The sequence below is a fragment of the Heptranchias perlo genome, unplaced genomic scaffold (assembly GCF_035084215.1).
Source record: "Heptranchias perlo isolate sHepPer1 unplaced genomic scaffold, sHepPer1.hap1 HAP1_SCAFFOLD_85, whole genome shotgun sequence".
In the NCBI taxonomy this organism is placed as follows: Eukaryota; Metazoa; Chordata; class Chondrichthyes; order Hexanchiformes; family Hexanchidae; genus Heptranchias; species Heptranchias perlo.
Genome location: NW_027139887.1, coordinates 2,287,443 through 2,307,834, shown reverse-complemented (window position 1 = coordinate 2,307,834; position 20,392 = coordinate 2,287,443). Strand labels below are relative to the sequence as shown.

General features: G+C 45.0%; 1 protein-coding gene across 1 annotated transcript in view; it reads right to left on the bottom strand.

Moving 5' to 3' along the window:
- LOC137319487 (probable G-protein coupled receptor 139) overlaps positions 1 to 20,049 on the bottom strand; it is a 29,513-nt gene extending 9,464 nt beyond the window's left edge. The window contains exon 1 of the mRNA XM_067981644.1: positions 19,920 to 20,049. Within this exon, the coding sequence (XP_067837745.1) occupies positions 19,920 to 20,049 (130 nt within the window). The remainder of the gene's footprint in view (positions 1 to 19,919) is intronic.
- Positions 20,050 to 20,392: the final 343 nt, after the last annotated feature.

Here is a 20,392-nt window from a genome sequence, read left to right as displayed (position 1 = left end):
AGTCGAGCGTCAAATCCCGTTCTTACTAGGGCGTCTTTCAGCGTCTGTAGGTGTCCATCGCGTTCCTCCTCTTCTGAGCAGACCCTGTGTATTCGCAGGGCCTGTCCATAGGGGATGGCCTCTTTGACGTGGTTAGGGTGGAAGCTGGAAAAGTGGAGCATCGTGAGGTTGTCCGTGGGCTTGCGGTAGAGTGAGGTGCTGAGGTGCCCGTCTTTGATGGAGATTCGTGTGTCCAAGAAAGAAACTGATTCTGAGGAGTAGTCCATGGTGAGCTTGATGGTGGGATGGAACTTGTTGATGTTATCGTGTAGTCTCTTTAGTGATTCCTTGCCGTGGGTCCATAGAAAGAAAATGTCGTCGATGTATCTGGTGTATAGTGTTGGTTGGAGGTCTTGTGCAGTGAAGAAGTCCTGCTCGAACTTGTGCATGAAAATGTTGGCGTATTGGGGTGCGAATTTGGTCCCCATGGCTGTTCCGTGTGTTTGGATAAAGAACTGGTTATTGAAGGTGAAGACATTGTGATCCAGGATGAAGCGGATGAGTTGCAGGATGGCGTCTGGAGATTGGCTGTTGTTGGTGTTGAGTATTGATGCTGTCGCAGCGATGCCGTCATCGTGGGGGATACTGGTGTATAGTGCCGAGACGTCCATCGTGGTGAGAAGTGTTCCTGGTTCAACTGGTCCGTGGGTACTGAGTTTTTGTAGGAAGTCTGTAGTGTCGCGACAGAAGCTGGGGGTTCCCTGTACGATGGGTTTCAGGATGCCCTCGATGTATCCAGAGAGGTTCTCACACAGGGTTCCGTTGCCTGATACGATAGGACGTCCGGATGTATTGGCTTTGTGTATCTTTGGGAGGCAGTAGAAGTCTCCCACGCGGGGAGTACGTGGGATGAGAGTGCGTAGGATGCTTTGAAGGTCTGGATCGAAGGTCTTGATCAGTTTGTTGAACTGGTGGGTGTGTTCTTTGGTCGGATCTGCGGGTAACCGTCTGTAGTGTTCCTGGTTGTCTAGTTGTCGGTATGCTTCTTTGCAATAGTCCCTTCTGTTCTGAATGACGATGGCTCCTCCTTTGATGGTTTGATGACGATGTTGCGGTTGGTCTTGAGAGCGTTGATGGCGTTGCGTTGTGCTCGGGTGACATTCTGGACTGTCTTCTGAGTGCGGCTGATGAATCTGGCATTGACGCATTTCCTGACAGCTTGGGCATACATGTCAAGCTGAGGGCAGCGACCCTCCGGAGGAGTCCAGTGAGACTCTTTCCTCTTCGGTTGCTGTTCCGGATCGTTGATTGTCTCATTGGGTTCGCTGCTGAAATCTTGGGGTTTGTGGAAGAATTCCCGGAGCCTCATTCTCCTGATGAATTCCTCTGTGTCCGCCGCGAGACTAGTGGGGTCCATTTTGGTAGTGGGGCAGAAATTGAGCCCTCAGCTGAGAACTTCGATTTCGTCTGGTTGAAGGGTGTGGTCGGACAAATTGACGATAGACTTCCCTGTGGTTGCAACCGTGGTACCAGGGGAAGCTTGGTCGATGCTGGTGGTGATGACGAGTTTCTCAAGCTTCCTGCTCTTGGTTTTCATATAGGCAGCGTAGTTCCGTTGCCTCGTCTGTTTGGCGGTATCTCGTAGCTGGTCTGCTGTGTCCTGAGTACAGGTTGAGAGTATGGACTCTATCTTAGTTTCGAGGTTGCGGCGTCTGCTGTAGAGTTGGTGTATGAGATGGTTGCGGAGTTGGTGTATGAGATGGTTGCGGAGTGTGCGAGAAAAACTTGATGTCTGTGTCTATATGCATGATCTTCTTGGATATCCTTTCCACTGTGAGCCGGCCGTTTGTGGTGTCGATGGTAGCCATGATGTGGAGATGCCGGTGATGGACTGGGGTTGACAATTGTAAATAATTTTACAACACCAAGTTATCGTCCAACAATTTTATTTGAAAATCACAAGCATTCAGAGGCTTCCTCCTTCCTCGGGTGAATATGGAAATGAAATCCTCGAACCTTTCGCATTTAAAAATCACAGAACAATACCATAGAGAGACAGTGATCCGCTAACACTGCTCCTATACTGGCGAAAGAGACAGCAATCCACGAACAGTGCTCCTCCACTGGAGATACAGAGAGAGTAATCCATTAACACTGCTCCGATTCTGGAGATAGAGAGACAGTAATCCGCTAACACAGCGCCTGTACTGGAGATGGAGAGACAGTAATACCTTAACACTGCTCCTCTACTGGAGATAAAGAGACAGTAATCCGCAAACACTGCTCGTATATTGGAGATGAGAGACAGTAATCCACTAACACTGCTCCGATACTGGAGATGCAAAAATGGTAATCCGCTCACTCTACTCCTATATTGGAGATGGAGAGACAGTAATCCCCTAACGCTGCCCCTATACTGGAAATGGAGAGACAGTAATCCGCAAACACGGCTCCTTTACTGGAGATAGAGAGACTGTAATCTGCAAACACTGCTCGTATATTGGAGATGGAGAGACAGTAATCCACTAACACTGATCCTATACTGGAGATCGAGAGACAGTAATCCGCTAACACGGCTCCTTTACTGGAGATACAGAGACAGTAATCCGCTAACACTGCTCCTGTACTGGAGATAGAGGGACAGTAATCCGCAAACACTGATCCCATACTGGAGATAGACACAGTAATCCGCGAACACTGCTCCTATACTGGAGATAGAGAGACAGTTATCCGCTCACACTGCTCCTATACTGGAGATAGAGAGAAATCTGCTCACATGTTCCAACACGACAGATAGAGAAACATTAAACTGCTAACATTGCTCCTATACTGGAGATGGAGGGACAGTAATCCGTTAACACTGCTCCTATACTGGTGATAGAGAGACAGTAATCCGCTAACAGTGCTCCAATCCTCGAGATAGAGAGACAGTAATCCGCTAACACTGCTCCTATACTGACGAAAAAGAGAGTAATCTACGAACAGTGCTACTCGACTGGAGATACAGAGAGAGTAATTCATCAACACTGTTCCTTTTCTGGAGATAGAGAGACAGTAATCCGCTAACACGGCGCCTCTACTGGAGATAGAGAGACAGTAATCCGCTAAAACTGCTCCGACACTGGAGATAGAGAGACAGTAACCCAATAACATGCTCTTGTACTGGAGATAGAGAGACAGTAACCCAATAAAACTGCTCCTATACTGCAGATAGAGAGTCAGTAATCCGCTAACACTGCTCCTATACTGGAGATACATAGACAGCAATCTGGTAACACTGCTTCTATACTGGAGATACAAGAGACATCAATCCAACAACAGTGCTCCGATACTGGAGATGTAGACAGTAATCCACTAACACTGCTCCTATACTGGAGATAGAGAGAGAGTAATCCGCTAACACTACTCCTATATTGGAGATAGAGAGACAGTAATCCGCTAACACTCTTATTCTGGAGACAGAGAGACAGTAACCCAAAAACGGTGCTCTTTTACTGGAGATAGAATGACAGTAACCCACTAAAACTGCTCCTATACTGAAGATAGAGAGACAGCAATCCGCTAACACTGCTCCTATACTGGAGATAGAGAGACAGTGCTCCGCTAACACTGCTCCTATACTGGAGATACATAGACGGTAATCCGCTAACAATGCTCCTATACTGGATACAGAGACAGTAATCCACAAACACTGCTCCGATACTGAAGATAGAGAGACAGCAATCCACTAACACTGCTGCTATACTGGAAATAGAGAGACAGTAATCCACGAACACTTATCCTTTACTGGAGATGAATAGACAGTAATCCACTAACACTGATCATTTACTGGAGATGAATAGACAGTAATCCACTAACACTGCTGCTATACTGGAGAAAGAGACAGTAATCTCCGAACAGTGCTCCTCTAATAGAGATAAAGAGCGAATAATCCACTAACACTGCTCCTATACTGGAGATACAGAGACAGTAATCCACTAACAATGCTCCCAAACTGGAGAAACAGAGACAGTAATCCTCTAACACTGCTCCTATGCTGGTGCTAGAGGGACAGTAATCCTCTATCTCTGCTCCTATACTGGAGATAGAGAGACAGTAATCCACTAAAAATGCTCCCAAACTGGAGAAACAGAGACAGTAATCCACTAACACTACTCCTATTCTGGAGAGAGAACGACATTAATCCACTAATACCGCTCCGAGACTGGAGATAGACAGACAGTAATCCACAAACACTGCTCCGAGACTGGAGATAGAGAGACAGTAATTCACTAACACATCTCCTACACTAGAGATAGAGAGACAGTAATACGCTAACACAGCTCCTCCACTGGAGATAGAGAGACAGCAATGAACTAACAGTGCTCTTATACTGGAGATACTGGGACAGGAATCCACTACCACTGCTCCTATACTGGAGATAGAGATACAGTAATCCGCTCAGTCTGCTCTAATACTAGAGATAGAGAGACAGAAATCGACAAACACTGTTCTTATACTTGAGATAGAGAGAGAGTAATCCTCTAACACTTCTCATATACTGGAGATAGAGGGACGGTCATCCGCTAACACTGCTCCTATACTGGAGATACAGAGACAGTAATCCATTAACACTGTTCCTATACTGGAGATAGAGAGACAGAACTCCACTAAAACCGCTGCTATACTGGAGAGAGAGAGACAGTAATCCACTAACACTGCTCCTATACTGGAGATAGATGGACAGTAATCCATTAACACTGCTCCTATACTGGAGATAGAGAGACAGTATTCCACTAACACACCTCCTATACTGGAGATAGAGAGACAGTAATACGCTAACACTGCTCCTCCACTGGAGATAGAGAGACAGTAATTAACTAACAGTGCTCTTACACTGGAGATACTGGGACTGGAATCCACTACCAATTCTCCTATACTGGAGATAGAGAGACAGTAATCCGCTAACACTGCTCCTGTACTGGAGATAGAGACAGTAATCCATTAACACTGTTCCTATACTGGAGATAGGGAGACAGTATTCCACTAACACTGCTGCTACACTGGAGATAGAGAGACAGTATTCCACTAACACTGCTGCTACACTGGAGATAGAGAGACAGTATTCCACTAACACACCTCCTATACTGCAGATACTCAGACAGTAATCCCCGAACATTGCACTTATACTGGAGATAGAGAGACAGTAATCCACTAACACTGCTTGAATACTGGAGAAACCGAGACAGTAATCCACTAACACTGCTCCTGTACTGGAGGTAGAGACAATAATCCACTGACACTGCAACTATACTGGAGATAGATGGACAGTAATCCGAAAACACTGCTTCTATACTGGAGATAAAGAGACAGTATTCCACTAACACTGATCCTATACTGGAGATAGAGAGACAGTAATCCACGACCACTACTCCTATACTGGAGATAGAGAGACAGTAATCCACCAACAATGTTTCCATACTAGAGATAGAGAGACAGTAATCCACTCACAGTGCTTTTATACTGGAGATAGAGGGACAGTAATCAACTAACACTGCTTGTACACTGGAGAAACAGAGACAGTAATCCACTAACGCTGCTCCTATACTGGAGATAGAGAGAATAATCCACTAACACTGCAACTATACTGGAGATAGAGGGAGAGGAATCCGGTAAAACTGCTCCTATACTGGAGATACAGAGACAGTAATCCACTAACACTGCTCCTATACTGGAGAAACAGCGACAGTAATGCACGAACACTGCTCCTATGCTGGAGATACAGGGACAGTAATCCGCTATCTCTGCTCCTATACTGGATACAGAGAGACAGTAATCCATTAACACTACTCCTATTCTGGAGAGAGAGCGACATTAATCCACTAACACTGCACCTATATTGGAGACAGACAAACAGTAATCCACTAACATTGCTTCTATACTGGAGAAAGGGAGACAGTAATCCACGACCACAACTCCTACACTGGAGATGCAAAGACAGTAACCTGCTTACACTGCTCCTATACTAGAGATAGAGAGGCAGTAATCCACTAACAATTCTCCTACACGAGAGATAGAGAGAGAGTAATCCACAAAAACTGCTCCCTAAAGGTTCTAAATTGGGGGAAGGCCGATTTTAATAGGATAAGGCAGGATCTGGCCAAAATGGACTGGGATCAGCTGCTTGTAGGAAAATCCGCATCGGAGCAATGGGAGTCTTTCAGAAGGGAGATTGAGACCATACAATGGCAACATGTTCCCGTAAAGGTCAAGGGTGGTTCCAAGAACTCCAGGGAACCTTGGATGTCAGGGGATATACGAGAATGGATTAGGAAAAAAAGGAGGGCTTTTGGCAGATACAAAAGGCTAAAGACGGAGGAAGCCCTAGAGGAGTACAAAAAGTGCAGGGGGATACTTAAAAAGGAAATTAGGAGATCAAGGAGGGGCCATGAAAAAACACTGGCGAGCAAAATAAAGGAAAATCCTAAGATGTTTTATAAGTATATTAAGGGTAAGAGGATAACTAGGGAAAAAATAGGGCCCATTAGGGACAAAAATGGCAATCTGTGTGTGGAGCCGGCAGATGTAGGAGGGGTTCTAAATGAATTTTTTGCATCTGTTTTCACCATGGAGAAGGACGACGTGGACAGAGAAATACGACAGGGGGACTGTGATATACTCGAACATATTAACATCGAGCGGGAGGAGGTATTGGCGGTTTTAGCAGGCCAAAAAATGGATAAATCCCCAGGCCTGGACGAAATGTATCCCAGGCTACTGTGTGAGGCAAAGGAGGAGATTGCGGGGGCTCTAACACATATATTCAGAACCTCTCTGGCCACAGGGGATGTGCCAGAGGACTGGAGAACCGCTAATGTAGTACCATTATTCAAGAAGGGGAGTAGGGAAAAACCGGGGAACTACAGGCCAGTGAGCCTAACATCAGTGGTAGGAAAATTATTGGAAAAAATTCTGAAGGACAAAATTAGTCTCCACTTGGAGAAGCAAGGATTAATCAGGGATAGTCAACATGGCTTTGTCAAGGGAAGATCATGTCTGACTAATTTGATTGAATTTTTTGAGGGGGTGACCAGGCGTGTGGATGAGGGTAACGCAGTGGATGTGGTATACATGGATTTCAGTAAGGCCTTCGATAAAGTCCCGCACAGGAGACTGGTCAAGAAGGTACGAGCCCATGGAGTCCAGGGTGCCTTGGCACTTTGTATACAAAACTGGCTTAGTGGCAGAAGGCAGAGGGTGATGGTCGAAGGTTGTTTTTGTGACTGGAAGCCTGTGGCCAGTGGGGTACCACAGGGATCTGTGCTGGGGCCCTTGCTGTTTGTGGTCTACATTAACGACTTGGATATGAATGTAAAAGGTATGATCAGTAAGTTCGCTGATGATACAAAAATTGGTAGGGTGGTAAATAGCGAGGAGGATAGCCTCAGTCTGCAGGACGATATAGATGGGTTGGTCAGGTGGGCGGAACAGTGGCAAATGGAATTTAACCCGGAAAAGTGCGAGGTGATGCACTTTGGAGGGACTAACAAGGCAAGGGAATACACAATGAATGGGAAGACCCTAGGCAAGACAAAGGGTCAGAGGGATCTTGGTGTGCAAGTTCACAGATCCCTGAAGGCGGCGGAACAGGTAGATAAGGTGGTAAAGAAGGCATATGGGATACATGCCTTTATTAGCCGAGGCATAGAATATAAGAGCAAGGAGGTTATGATGGAGCTGTATAAAACACTGGTTAGGCCACAGCTGGAGTACTGTGTCCAGTTCTGGTCGCCGCACTACAGGAAGGATGTGATCGCTTTGGAGAGGGTGCAGAGGAGATTCACCAGGATGTTACCAGGGCTGGAGCGCTTCAGCTATGAAGAGCGACTGGGAAGATTGGGTTTGTTTTCCTTGGAGCAGAGGAGGCTGAGGGGGGACATGATTGAGGTGTACAAAATTATGAGGGGCACAGATAGGATGGATACTAAGGAGCTTTTTCCCTTCGTTGAGGGTTCTATAACAAGGGGGCATAGATTCAAGGTAAATGGCGGGAGGTTTAGAGGGGATTTGAGAAAGAACTTTTTCACCCAGAGGGTGGTTGGAGTCTGGAACTCACTGCCTGAGAGGGTTGTGGAGGCAGGAACCCTCACAACATTCAAGAAGCATTTGGATGAGCACTTGAAATGCCATAGCATACAAGGCTACGGATCAAATGCTGGAATATGGGATTAGATTAGACTGGGCTTGATGGCCGGCGCGGACACGATAGGCCGAAGGGCCTCTATCCGTGCTGTATAACTCTATGACTCTATGACTCTAGATAAAGAGACAGTAATCCACTAACACTTCTCCAATACTGGAGAGAGAGAGACAGTAATTAACTAACGGTGCTCTTATACTAGAGATACTGGGACAGGAATCCATTACCACTGCTCCTATACTGCAGATAGAGAGACAGTGATATGCTCATTCTGCTCTTATACTGGAGAGAGAGAGACAAAAATCGACTAACACTGTTCTTATACCGGTGATAGAGAGAGAGTAATCCACTAACACTTCTCCTTTACTGGAGATAGAGGGACAGTAATCCACTAACACTGCTCGTATATTGGAGATGGAGAGACAGTAATCCACTAACATTGCTCCTACACTCGAGCTACAGAGACAGTAATCCACTAACACTGCGACTATACTGGAGATAGAGACACTGCAATCCACTAACGTTGCTCCTATACTGGAGATGAAGAGACAGTGATCCATTAACACTGCTGCTTTACTGGAGACAGAGAGTTAGTGATGCCCAGCACTGTTCCTTTACTGGAGACAGAGAGACAGCAATCCGCCAACACTGTTCCTATACTGGAGATAGAGACATTAATCAACTAACAGTGCTCCTAAACTGGAGATAGAGAGACAGTAATCAACTAAAACTGCTCCTATACTGGAGATAGAGAGACAGTAATTCGGTAACACTGCACCTATACTGGAGATACAGAGACATTAATCCGCTAACAATGCTCCAAAATGGAGAAAGAGACAGTAGTTCACTAACACTGCTCCTATACTGGAGATAGAGAGACAGCAATTCACTATCATTGCTCCAATAATGGAGATAAAGAGACAGTAATCCGCTAACACTGCTCTCATATTGGAGATAGGGAGATAGTAATCCATTGACACTGATCCTATACTGGAGATACAGAGACAGTAATCCACTGACAATGCTCCAATACTGGAGATAAAGAGACAGTAATCCGCTAACACAGCTCCTGTACTGGAGATAGGGAGACAGTAATTCGCTAACACTGCACCTATACTGGAGAAAGAGACAGTAATCCACTAACACTGCTCCTATACTGGAGATACAGAGAGAGTATCCATTAACACTGCTCCAATACTGGAGATAAAGAGATAGAGATGCACTAACACTGCTCCTTTACTGGAGATGAAAATACCGTAATCCACTAACACTGCTGCTTTACTGGAGATAGTCATTGATCACCAGCACTGTTCCGATACTGGAGATAGAGAGACAGTGATCAGCTAACAATGCTCCGAAACTGGAGATAGAGACATTAAACCACTAACAGTGCTCCTCTTCTGGAGATAGAGAGACAGTAATTTGATAACACTGCTCCTAAACTGGAGATACAGAGACAGTAATCCGCTAAGACTGCTCTTATACTGGAGATAGACAGTAATCCGCTAACAATGCTCCTGTAATGGAGAAAGAGACAGTAATCCACTAACAGTGCGCCTGGACTGGATATAGAGAGACAGTAATCCGCGAACACTGCTCCTTTTCTGGAGATAGAGAGACAGTCATCCACTAACACAGCTCCTGTACTGGAGATAGGGAGACAGTAATCCACTAACACTGCTAGTTTACTGGAGATAGAGAGACAGTAATTCGGTAACACTGCTCCTATACTGGAGATGGAGAGACAGTAATCCGCTTACACTGCTCCTATACTGGAGATAGAGAGACAGTAATCCGCTGACAATGCTCCTATACCGGATACAGAGACAGTAATCCATTAACACTGCTCCTGTACTGCAGATAGAGAGACAGTAATCCGCTTACACTGCTCCTATACTGGAGATAGAGAGACAGTAATCCACTAACACTGCTAGTTTACTGGAGATAGAGAGACAGTAATTCGGTAACACTGCTCCTATGCTGGAGATGGAGAGACAGTAATCCGCTAACACTGCTCCTATACTGGAGATAGAGAGACAGTAATCCACTCTCACTGCTCCTATTCTGGAGATAGAGAGGCAGTAATCCGCTAACACTGCTCCTTTACCGGAGATACAGCGACAGTAATCCGCTAACACTGCTCCTATACTGGAGATAGAGAGACAGTAATCAACTGACACTGCTCCTATACTGGAGATACAGAGACATTAATCCGCGAACAATGCTCCAAAATGGATACAGAGTCAGTAGTTCACTAACACTGCTCCTATACTGGAGATAGAGAGACAGCAATTCACTATCATTGCTCCAATACTGGATATAAAGAGACAGTAATCCGCTAACACTGCTCTCATACTGGAGATAAAGAGACAGTAATCCACTAACAGTGCTCCTATACTGGAGATACAGAGAGAGTATCCATTAACACTGCTCCAATACTGGAGATAAAGAGATAGAAATCCACTGACACTGCTCCTTTACTGGAGATGAAGATACCGTAATCCACTAACACTGCTGCTTTACTGGAGATAGTCATTGATCACCAGCACTGTTCCGATACTGGAGATAGAGAGACAGTGATCAGCTAACAATGCTCCGAAACTGGAGATAGAGACATTAAACCACTAACAATGCTCCTCTTCTGGAGATAGAGAGACAGTAATTTGATAACACTGCTCCTAAACTGGAGATACAGAGACAGTAATCCGCTAAGACTGCTCTTATACTGGAGATAGACAGTAATCCGCTAACAATGCTCCTGTAATGGAGAAAGAGACAGTAATCCACTAACAGTGCGCCTGGACTGGATATAGAGAGACAGTAATCCGCGAACACTGCTCCTTTTCTGGAGATAGAGAGACAGTATTCCGCTAACTCTGTCCCTATCATGGAGATAGAGAGACAGTAATCCATTCACAATGCTCCCATACTGGATACAGAGACAGTAATCCATTAACACTGCTCCTATACTGCAGATAGAGATACAGTAATTCGGTAACACTGTTCCTATACTGGAGATGGAGAGACAGTAATCAGCTAACACTGCTCCTATACTGGAGATAGAGAGACTGCAATCCACTATCACTGCTCCGATACTGGAGATACAGAGACAGTAATCCGCTAACACTGCTCCGATACTGGAGATACAGAGACAGTAATCAGCTAACACTGCTCCTATACTGGAGATAGAGAGACTGCAATCCACTATCACTGCTCCGATACTGGAGATACAGAGACAGTAATCAGCTAACACTGCTCCGATACTGGAGATACAGAGACAGTAATCCGCTAACACTGCTCCGATACTGGAGATACAGAGACAGTAATCCGCTAACACTGCTCCTATACTGGAGATAGAGAGACAGTCATTCGGTAACACTGCTCCTATACTGGAGATACAGAGACAGTAATCCGCTAACAATGCTCCAAAATGGATTCAGAGACAGTAATTCACTAACACTGCTCCTATACTGGAGATAGAGAGACAGCAATCCACTATCATTGCTCCAATACTGGAGATAGGGAGACAGTAATCCGCTAACACTGCTCTGATACTGGAGATAGAGGGACAGTGATCCGCTAACACTGATCCTATACTGGAGAAAGAGACAGTAATCCACCAACAGTGCTCCTATACTGGAGATACAGAGAGAGTATCCATTAACACTGCTGCAATACTGGAGATGAAGAGATAAAAATCCACTGACACTGCTCCTATGCTGGAGATGAAGAGACAGAGATGCACTAACACTGCTCCTTTACTGGAGACGAAGAATCCGTAATCCACTAACACTGCTGCTTTACTGGAGATAGAGAGTCATTGATCACCAGCACTGTTCCGATACTGGAGATAGAGAGACAGTGATCAGCTAACAATGCTCCTCTTCTGGAGATAGAGAGACAGTAATTTGATAACACTGCTCCTATATTGGAGACGCAGAGAGAGTAATCCGCTAAGACTGCGCTTATACTGGAGAAAGACAGTAATCCGCTAACAATGCTCCTATAATGGAGAAAGAGACAGTAATCCACTAACAGTGCTGCTATACTGGAGATAGAGAGACAGTAATCCGCGAACACTGCTCCTATACTGGAGATAGAGAGACAGTAATCCGCTGACAATGCTCCTATACCGGATACAGAGACAGTAATCCATTAACACTGCTCCTATACTGCAGATAGAGAGACAGTAATCCGCTTACACTGCTCCTATACTGGAGATAGAGAGACAGTAATCCACTAACACTGCTCCTATACTGGATACAGAGACAGTAATTCACTAACACTGCTCCTTTTCTGGAGATAGAGAGACAGTAATCCGCTAACATTGCTCTTATACTGGAGATAGACAGTATTCCGCTAACAATGCTCCTATATTGGAGAAAGAGAGAGTAATCCACTAACAGTGCTCCTATACTGGAGATACAGAGAGCAATCCACTGGCACTGCTCCTATACTGGAGATAGTGAGACATTAATCCGCTAACACTGCTCTTCACTGGAGATAGAGAGACAGTAATCCACTAACACTACTCCTATACTGAAGATTAAGAGATAGTAATCCGCTAACCATGCTCCTATACTGGAGATAGAGAGACAGTAATCAGCTAACACTACTCCTATCCTGTAGATACAGTGGCAGTAATCCGCTGACACTGCTCCTATACTAGTGATACAGAGAAATTAATCCGCTGACACTGCTCCTAAACTGGAGGTACAGACAGAGTAATGCACAACACTGTTCCTATGCTTGAGATACAGAGATATGAATCCAATAACACTGCTTCTATACTGGAGATGCAGAGAGACAGTAATCCGCTAACACTGCTCCTATACTGGAGATAGATGGACAGTAATCCACTGACACTGCTCCTATACTGGAGATACAGAGACAGTAATCCACTAACACTGCTCCTATGCTGGAGATAGAGACATTAATCAACTAACAGTGCTCCTAAACTGGAGATAGAGAGACAGTAATCCACAAACACTGCTCCTATACTGGAGATAGAGAGACAGTAATCCACTCTCACTGCTCCTATTCTGGAGATAGAGAGGCAGTAATCCGCTAACACTGCTCTTGTACTGGAGAAAGAGAGAGTAATCCGCAAACAGTGCTCCTATACTGGAGATACAGAGACAGTAATCCACTATCACTGCTCCTATTCTGGAGATAGAGAGGCAGTAATCCGCTAACACTGCTCCTATACTGGAGATAGAGAGACAATAATCCACTAACACTGCTCCTATACTTGAGATAGAGAGACAGAAATCCACTGACACTGCTCCTATACTTGAGATAGAGGGACAGTAATCCACTGACACTGCTCCTATACTTGAGATTGAGACAGTAATCCACTGACACTGCTCCTATACTGGAGATACAGAGACAGTAATCCACTAACACTGCTCCTATACAGGAGATACAGAGACATTAATGTGTAAAGTTTCAATGACTAAATGTATTTTAATAAATCATGAAAATTCATAAAAATCATAAAAATTCGGAAGCGATTGTTTGAGAAGCATGGCAGGAAACCTTGCTCCATCATTGGACATGCACCACCACTTATTCACACAACTAACAACTACCAAAAACGTACCGACAACTCCAAAGATGCTGAGAACAGGGTAGTAAATGGACTCTGTGAGGCGAACAGTGATAAATATTTGATCCATTTTCTTTGAGAAGTGATGGCTTGTTCTGATTCTGACTCTCACTTTCACATTCACTGTGAGGCAATACATTGAGAGGAGTTCTGATTTATGCAGTGAGAAATGTCCGCTGAGACACTGAGCTTGCACCATCTGTTCATTAGTAGCAGGCGTTCAATAAATTTACTTTGCACATTCAATTAAAAGTAAGCTAAAATGTATTAATTAAATTGGCTTTGTTCTTTATTGAATTAAGCTGATACACAATTTTTAGAATACAGTATCTTAATCATTCATTACGGTCAAAAAATGTTTGATTCTATTAATTATTAGATTTCAATTCTGTTTATTTATTCACACATTAAATAAGAAAAAAGGAACATTCACATGAACAGACTAACGACTCGAGTGCAATAAAACTCTCACATTCTGACAACATTCTATTAACACTTTCAAGTCACATTTCCTCTTCATAATTGTACTGTAAATTTCAGCAGTTCATTCAGATGAGTTATTCACCCCACTGCTGCTCTTTCTCTCTATCTATCTTTCTTTCTCTCGTTCCTTCTCCCCTTTCTCTCGTTTTCCTTCTCAGTCTCTTTCTCTATCGCTCCTCTTTATCTCTCTACTCTCCACTCTCTTTTTCAATGCCCCTTTTCACATCCGAGTAAACCCTAACATCGTGCACCTGCATTCTATTCACCTGCCTGGTGTTCCAACGATCCTATTCTTCGTGTAAGTTTGTCAAATGCTGAAGTCTGTATGAATAGTTTAATGTTTCTACAGATTATCCAAGTCTCCAACTGTACACCTACACTGTTCACTTCATCGACATGCATGAAATAGACAGAATCCAATAATTGAAAATCCTTCTCCTCCAATTATCAAGTTATATGGCGGCATTTTTCAATTAACAAAAATGCAACATCACCGCTGTTACTTATGCTGGCTGGTGAGATGGTGCAAGAGGGAGGGCTTTAGATTCCTGGGACATTGGGACCAGTTCTGGGGGAGGTGGGATCTGTACAGGACGGACATGTTGCACCTCAACAGGGCCAGGACCAATATCCTCACGGGGAGGTTCGCCAGCGCTGTTGGACGGAGGGTTCAAATTAGCTTGGCAGGGAGATGAGAACCTGAATGTAGATTCAGATGGGACAGAATGACAACTGGAGATAGAACGCAGAAAATTAGTAAATTAGTTTGGAAGGCAGAGGAAACAAAGGTTCGAAAATAAACAACAAGGGAGTTTGGCACCGCTTAAAGCAAGGACCTCAATTCAGGGAGTCTAATGAATAAGGCGGATGAGCTGAGGGCACAAATAGACACGTGGAAGTCGCGGGTTTGGGAGGTGCTGTCGAAGAAGCTTTGGCGAGTTGCTGCAGTGCATCCTGTGGTGGTGAAGGGAGTGAATGGTTAGTGTGGTGGATGGGGTGCCAATCAAGCGGGCTGCTTTGTCCTGGATGGTGTCGAACTTCTTGAGTGTTGTTGGAGCTGCAGTCATCCAGACAAGTGGAGAGTATTCCATCACATTCCTGACTTGTGCCTTGTAGATAGCAGAAAGTCTTTGGGAAGACAAGAGGTGAGTCACTCGCCGCAGAATACCCAGCCTCTGACCTGCTCTTGCAGCCACAGTTAAGTTTCTGGTCAATGGTGACACCCAGGATGTTGATGGTGGGGGATTCGGCGATGGTAATGCAGTTGAATGTCAAGGGGAGGTGGTTAGACTCTCTCTTGTTGGAGATGGTCATTGCCTGGCACTTGTCTGGCGCGAATGTTACTTGCCACTTATGAGCCCAAGCCTGGATGTTGTCCAGGTCTTGCTGCATGCGGGCTCGGACTGCTTCATTATCTGAGGGGCTGCGAATGGAACTGAACACAGTGCAAGCATCAGCGAACATCCCCATTTCTGACCTTATGATGGAGGGAAGGTCATTGATGAAGCAGCTGAAGATGGTTGGGCCTAGGACACTGCCTTGAGGAACTCCTGCAGCAATGCCCTGGAGCCGAGATAATTGGCCTTCAACAACCACTACCATCTTCCTTTGTGCCAGGTATGACTCCAGCCACTGGAGAGTTTTCCCCCTGATTCCCATTGATTTCAGTTTTACAAGGGCTCCTTGGTGCCACACTCGGTCAAATGCTGCCTTGATGTCAAGGGCAGTCACTCTCACCTCACCTCTGGAATTCAGCTCTTTTGTACATGTTCAGACCAAGGCTGTAATGAGGTCTGGAGCCGAGTGGTCCTGGCGGAACCCAAACTGAGCATCGGTGAGTAGGTTATTGGAGAATAAGTGCCGCTTGATAGCACTGTCGACGATACCTTCCATCACTTTACTGATGATTGAGAGTAGACTGATGGGGCAGTAATTGGCCGGATTGAATTTGTCCTGCTTTTTGTGGACAGGACATACCTGGGCAATTTTCCACATTGTCGGGTAAATGCCAGTGTTGTAGCTGTACTGGAAAAGCTTGGCTAGAGGCGCAACTTATTCTGGAGCACAAGTCTTCAGCACTACAGCCGGGATGTTGTCGGGGCCCATAGCCTTTGCTGTATCCAGTGCGCTCAGCCATTTCTTGATATCACGTGGAGTGAATCGAATTGGCTGAAGACTGGCTTCTGTCATGGTGGGGATATCGGGAAGCGGCTGAGATGGATCATCCACTCGGCACTTCTGGCTGAAGATGGTTGCAAACGCTTCAGCCTTGTCTTTTGCACTCACGTGCTGGACTCCGCCATCATTGAGAATGGGGATGTTTCCAGAGCCTCCTCCTGCCGTTAGTTGTTTAATTTTCCACCACCATTCACGACTGGATGTGGCAGGACTGCAGAACTTTGATCTGATCCGTTGATGGTGGAATCGCTTAGCTCTGTCTGTGGCATGTTGCTTCCGCTGTTTAGCATGCATGCAGTCCTGAGTTGCAGCTTCACCAGGTTGGCAGCTCATTTTTAGGTACGCCTGGTGCTGCTCCTGGCATGCTCTTCTACACTCCTCATTGAACCAGGGTTGATCCCCTGGCTTGTTGGTAAAGGTAGAGTGAGGAATATTCCGGGCCATGAGGTTACAGATTGTGCTGGAATACAATTCTGCTGCTGCTGATGGTCCACAGTGCCTCACGGATGTCCAGTTTTGAGCTGCTAGATCTGTTCTGAATCTATCCCATTTAGCACGGTGGCAGTGCCACCCAACACGTTGGATGGTGTCCTCAGTGCGAAGACTGTGCGGTGGTCACTCCTGCCAATAATGTCATGGACAGATGCATTTGCGACAGAAAAATTTGTGAGGACGAGGTCAGGTAAGTTTTTTCCCTCGTGTTGTGTTGCTGCATGCCCAGTCTAACAGCTATGTCCTTTAGGACTCGGCCGGCTCGATTAGTAGTGGTGCTACCGAGCCACTCTTGGTGATGGACATTGAAGTCCCCCTCCCAGAGTACATTCTGTGCCCTTGCTACTCTCAGTGCTTCCTCTGAGTGGTGTTCAACATGGAGGAGGACTGATTCATCAGCTGAGGGAGAGCAATAGGTGATAATCAGCAGCAGGTTTCCTTGCCCATGTTTGACCTGATGCCATGAGATTTCATGAGGTCCAGAGTCAATGTTGAGGACTCCCAGGATCACTCCCTCCTGACTCTATATCACTGTACTGCCACCTCTCGTGGGTCTGTCCTGCTGGTGGGACAGGATGGAAGATGGAAAATGGAAGAGTCTGGGACATTGGCTGAAAGATATGATTCTGTGAGTCTGGCTCATTGCTTGACTAGTCTGTGGGACAGCTCTCCCAATTTTGGGACAAGCCCCCAGATGTTAGTGAGGAGGACTTTGCAGTGTCGACTGGGCTTGGATTTGCCTTTGTCGTGTCCGGTTTTATTCTTATTGTGACCTTTTTGTAAGCGAGATTTTACAATTGTGTGTGACTTATTAGGCCATTAAGAATCAACCACATTGCTGTGGGTCTGGAGCCACACTAGACCGGGTAAGGGCAGCAGGTTTCCTTCCCTAAAGGACATTAGTGAACCAGATGGGTTCTTACGACACTCCGGTAGTTTCATGGCCACCATTCCTGATACAGGTATTTTAATTCCAGATTTTATTTAATTAATTGAATTTAAATTCTCCAGCTGCTGTAACGGGATTTGAACTCATAACTCCGGATTATTAGTCCAGTAACATAACCACTATGCTACAATACCACAGGGTCACCTTCGGGTGTAACAATACAAAGATTTTACATAGAATTTACAGTGCAGAAATAGGCCAGTTGGCTCAACTGTTCTTTGCCGGTGTTTATGCTGCGCACAAGATTCCTCCCACCCCACCTAATCTAAGCCTATCAGCATATCTTTCTATTGATTTGTCACTCATGTTTGTCACTTTAGTTTCCCCTTAAGTGCATCTATGTTAATCACCTCAACCATTCCATGTAGTTGCAAGTTCCACATAGAATCATAGAGTGGTTACAGCACAGAAGGAGGCCATCCGGCCTATCAAGCCAGTGCCAGCTCTTTGTAAGAGCAATCCTGTTAGTCCCACTCCCCTGCTCTTTCCCCGTAGACCTGCAAATTTTCCCTTCAAGTATTTATCCAATTTCTTTTTGAAAGCCACTATTGAATCTGCTTCCACCATCCTTTCAGGCAGCGCATTCCAGATCATAACTACTCGCTGCATAAAAAAGCTTTTCCTCACGTCGCCTTTGGTTCTATTGCCAATCACCTTAAATCTGTGTCCTCTAGTTCTCGACCATTTGGCCAAAGGGAACAGTTTCTCCTCATTTTCTTTATCTAAACCCGTCATGATTTTGAACACTTCTAACAAATCGTCTTAGCCTTCTCTTCTCTCAGGTGAACAAACCCAGCTTCTCCAGTCTATTCACATAACTGAATTCCCTCATCCATCGAACCATTCTAGTAAATCTCCTTTCCATCCTCCCCAATGCCTTCACATCCTTCCTCAGGTGCGGTGTTTTATAAAGGTTCAACATAAATCCTTGTTTTAGTATTCTATTAATCTATAAAGGCCAGGATCTCATATGCATTTTAAACTGCTTTCTCAACCTGCCCTGCTAACGTCAACGATTTGTGCACATATACACCCAGGCCTCTGTGTTCCTGCACCCCGTTTAGAATTGTACCATTTAGTTTATATTGCCTCTACTCGTTCTTCCTGCCGAAATGTATAATTTCACACTTCTCTGCGTTAAATTTCATCTGCCATGTGTGCGCCCATTACACCAGCCTCTCTATGTCCTCTTGAAGTCTATCAGTATCCTCTTCACTGTTTACTACACTAGTAAGTTTTGTGACATCTGAAGATTTTTAAATTGTGCCCTGTACACCCAAGTCCAAGTCATTAATATACATCCATGAGCTTCGAGTCTGTGGACAAACGTATTAGGTGGCGCTTTATCAAACGCCTTTTAAAAGTCCAAATACACCATATCAACTGTATTGCCGTCGTCTACCCTCTCTGTTACCTTATCAAAAAACTCTATCAGGTTAGTTAAACAGAATTGCCTTTAACAAATCCGTGCTGTCTTTCCTTTATTAATCCACGCTTGTCTAAGTGACTGTTAATGTTGTCCCAGATTATCGTTTCTAAAAACTTCCCCAACATTGAGGTTAAACTGACTGGCCTGTCGCTGCTGGGTTTACCGTTACACCCTTTTTGAACAAGGGTGTAACATTCGCAATTCTCCAGTCCTCTCGCACCACCCCTGTATCTAAGGATGTTTGGAATATTATGTCCAGCACCTCTGCAATTTCCACCCTTACATCTCTCAGCAACCTAGGATTCATCCCATCCAGACCGAGTGACTTGCCTACTTTAAGTACAGGTAGCCTTTCTAGTACCTCCTCTTTATCAATTTTTAGTCCATCCAGTATCTCAACTACCTCGTCTTCTACTGTGACTTTGGCAGCATCTTCTTCCTTGATAAAGACAGATGCAAAGTACTCATTTACTACCTCGGCCTCCATGTGTAGATCTCCTTTTTGGTTCTTAATCAGCCCCACCACTCCTTTTACTCCCAGTTTACTTTTGATATGCCTATAGAATACTTTGGGATTCCCTTTTATGCCAGCCACCAGTCTATTCTTGTACTCTCTCTTTACCCCTCATATTCTTTTTCACTTCTCCTCTGAACTTTCCATATTCAGCCTGGTTCTCACTTGCATTATTAGCCTGATGTCTGTCATAAGCCAGACTTTTCTGGTTCATCTTACTCTCTATCTCTTTCGTCATCCAGGGCGTTCTGAATTTGGTTGCACTATCTTGGCCCCTCATAGAAATTTGCTTAGACTATACCCGAACCATCTCCTCTTTAAAGGCCGCCCATTTTTGATTACAGTTTTACCTGCCAGTTTTTGATTCCAATTTACCCGGGCCAGATCCGTTCTCAAGCCACTGAAATGGGCCCTCCTCCAATTGAGTATTTTACTCTAGATTGCTCCTTGTCCTTTTCCATAACGAATCTAAACCTTATGATACTATGATTGCTGTTCCCTAAATGTTCCCCCACTGACACTTGCTCCAATTGACCCAACTCATTCCCTAGAACCAGATCCAAATATGCCTCCTTTCTCGT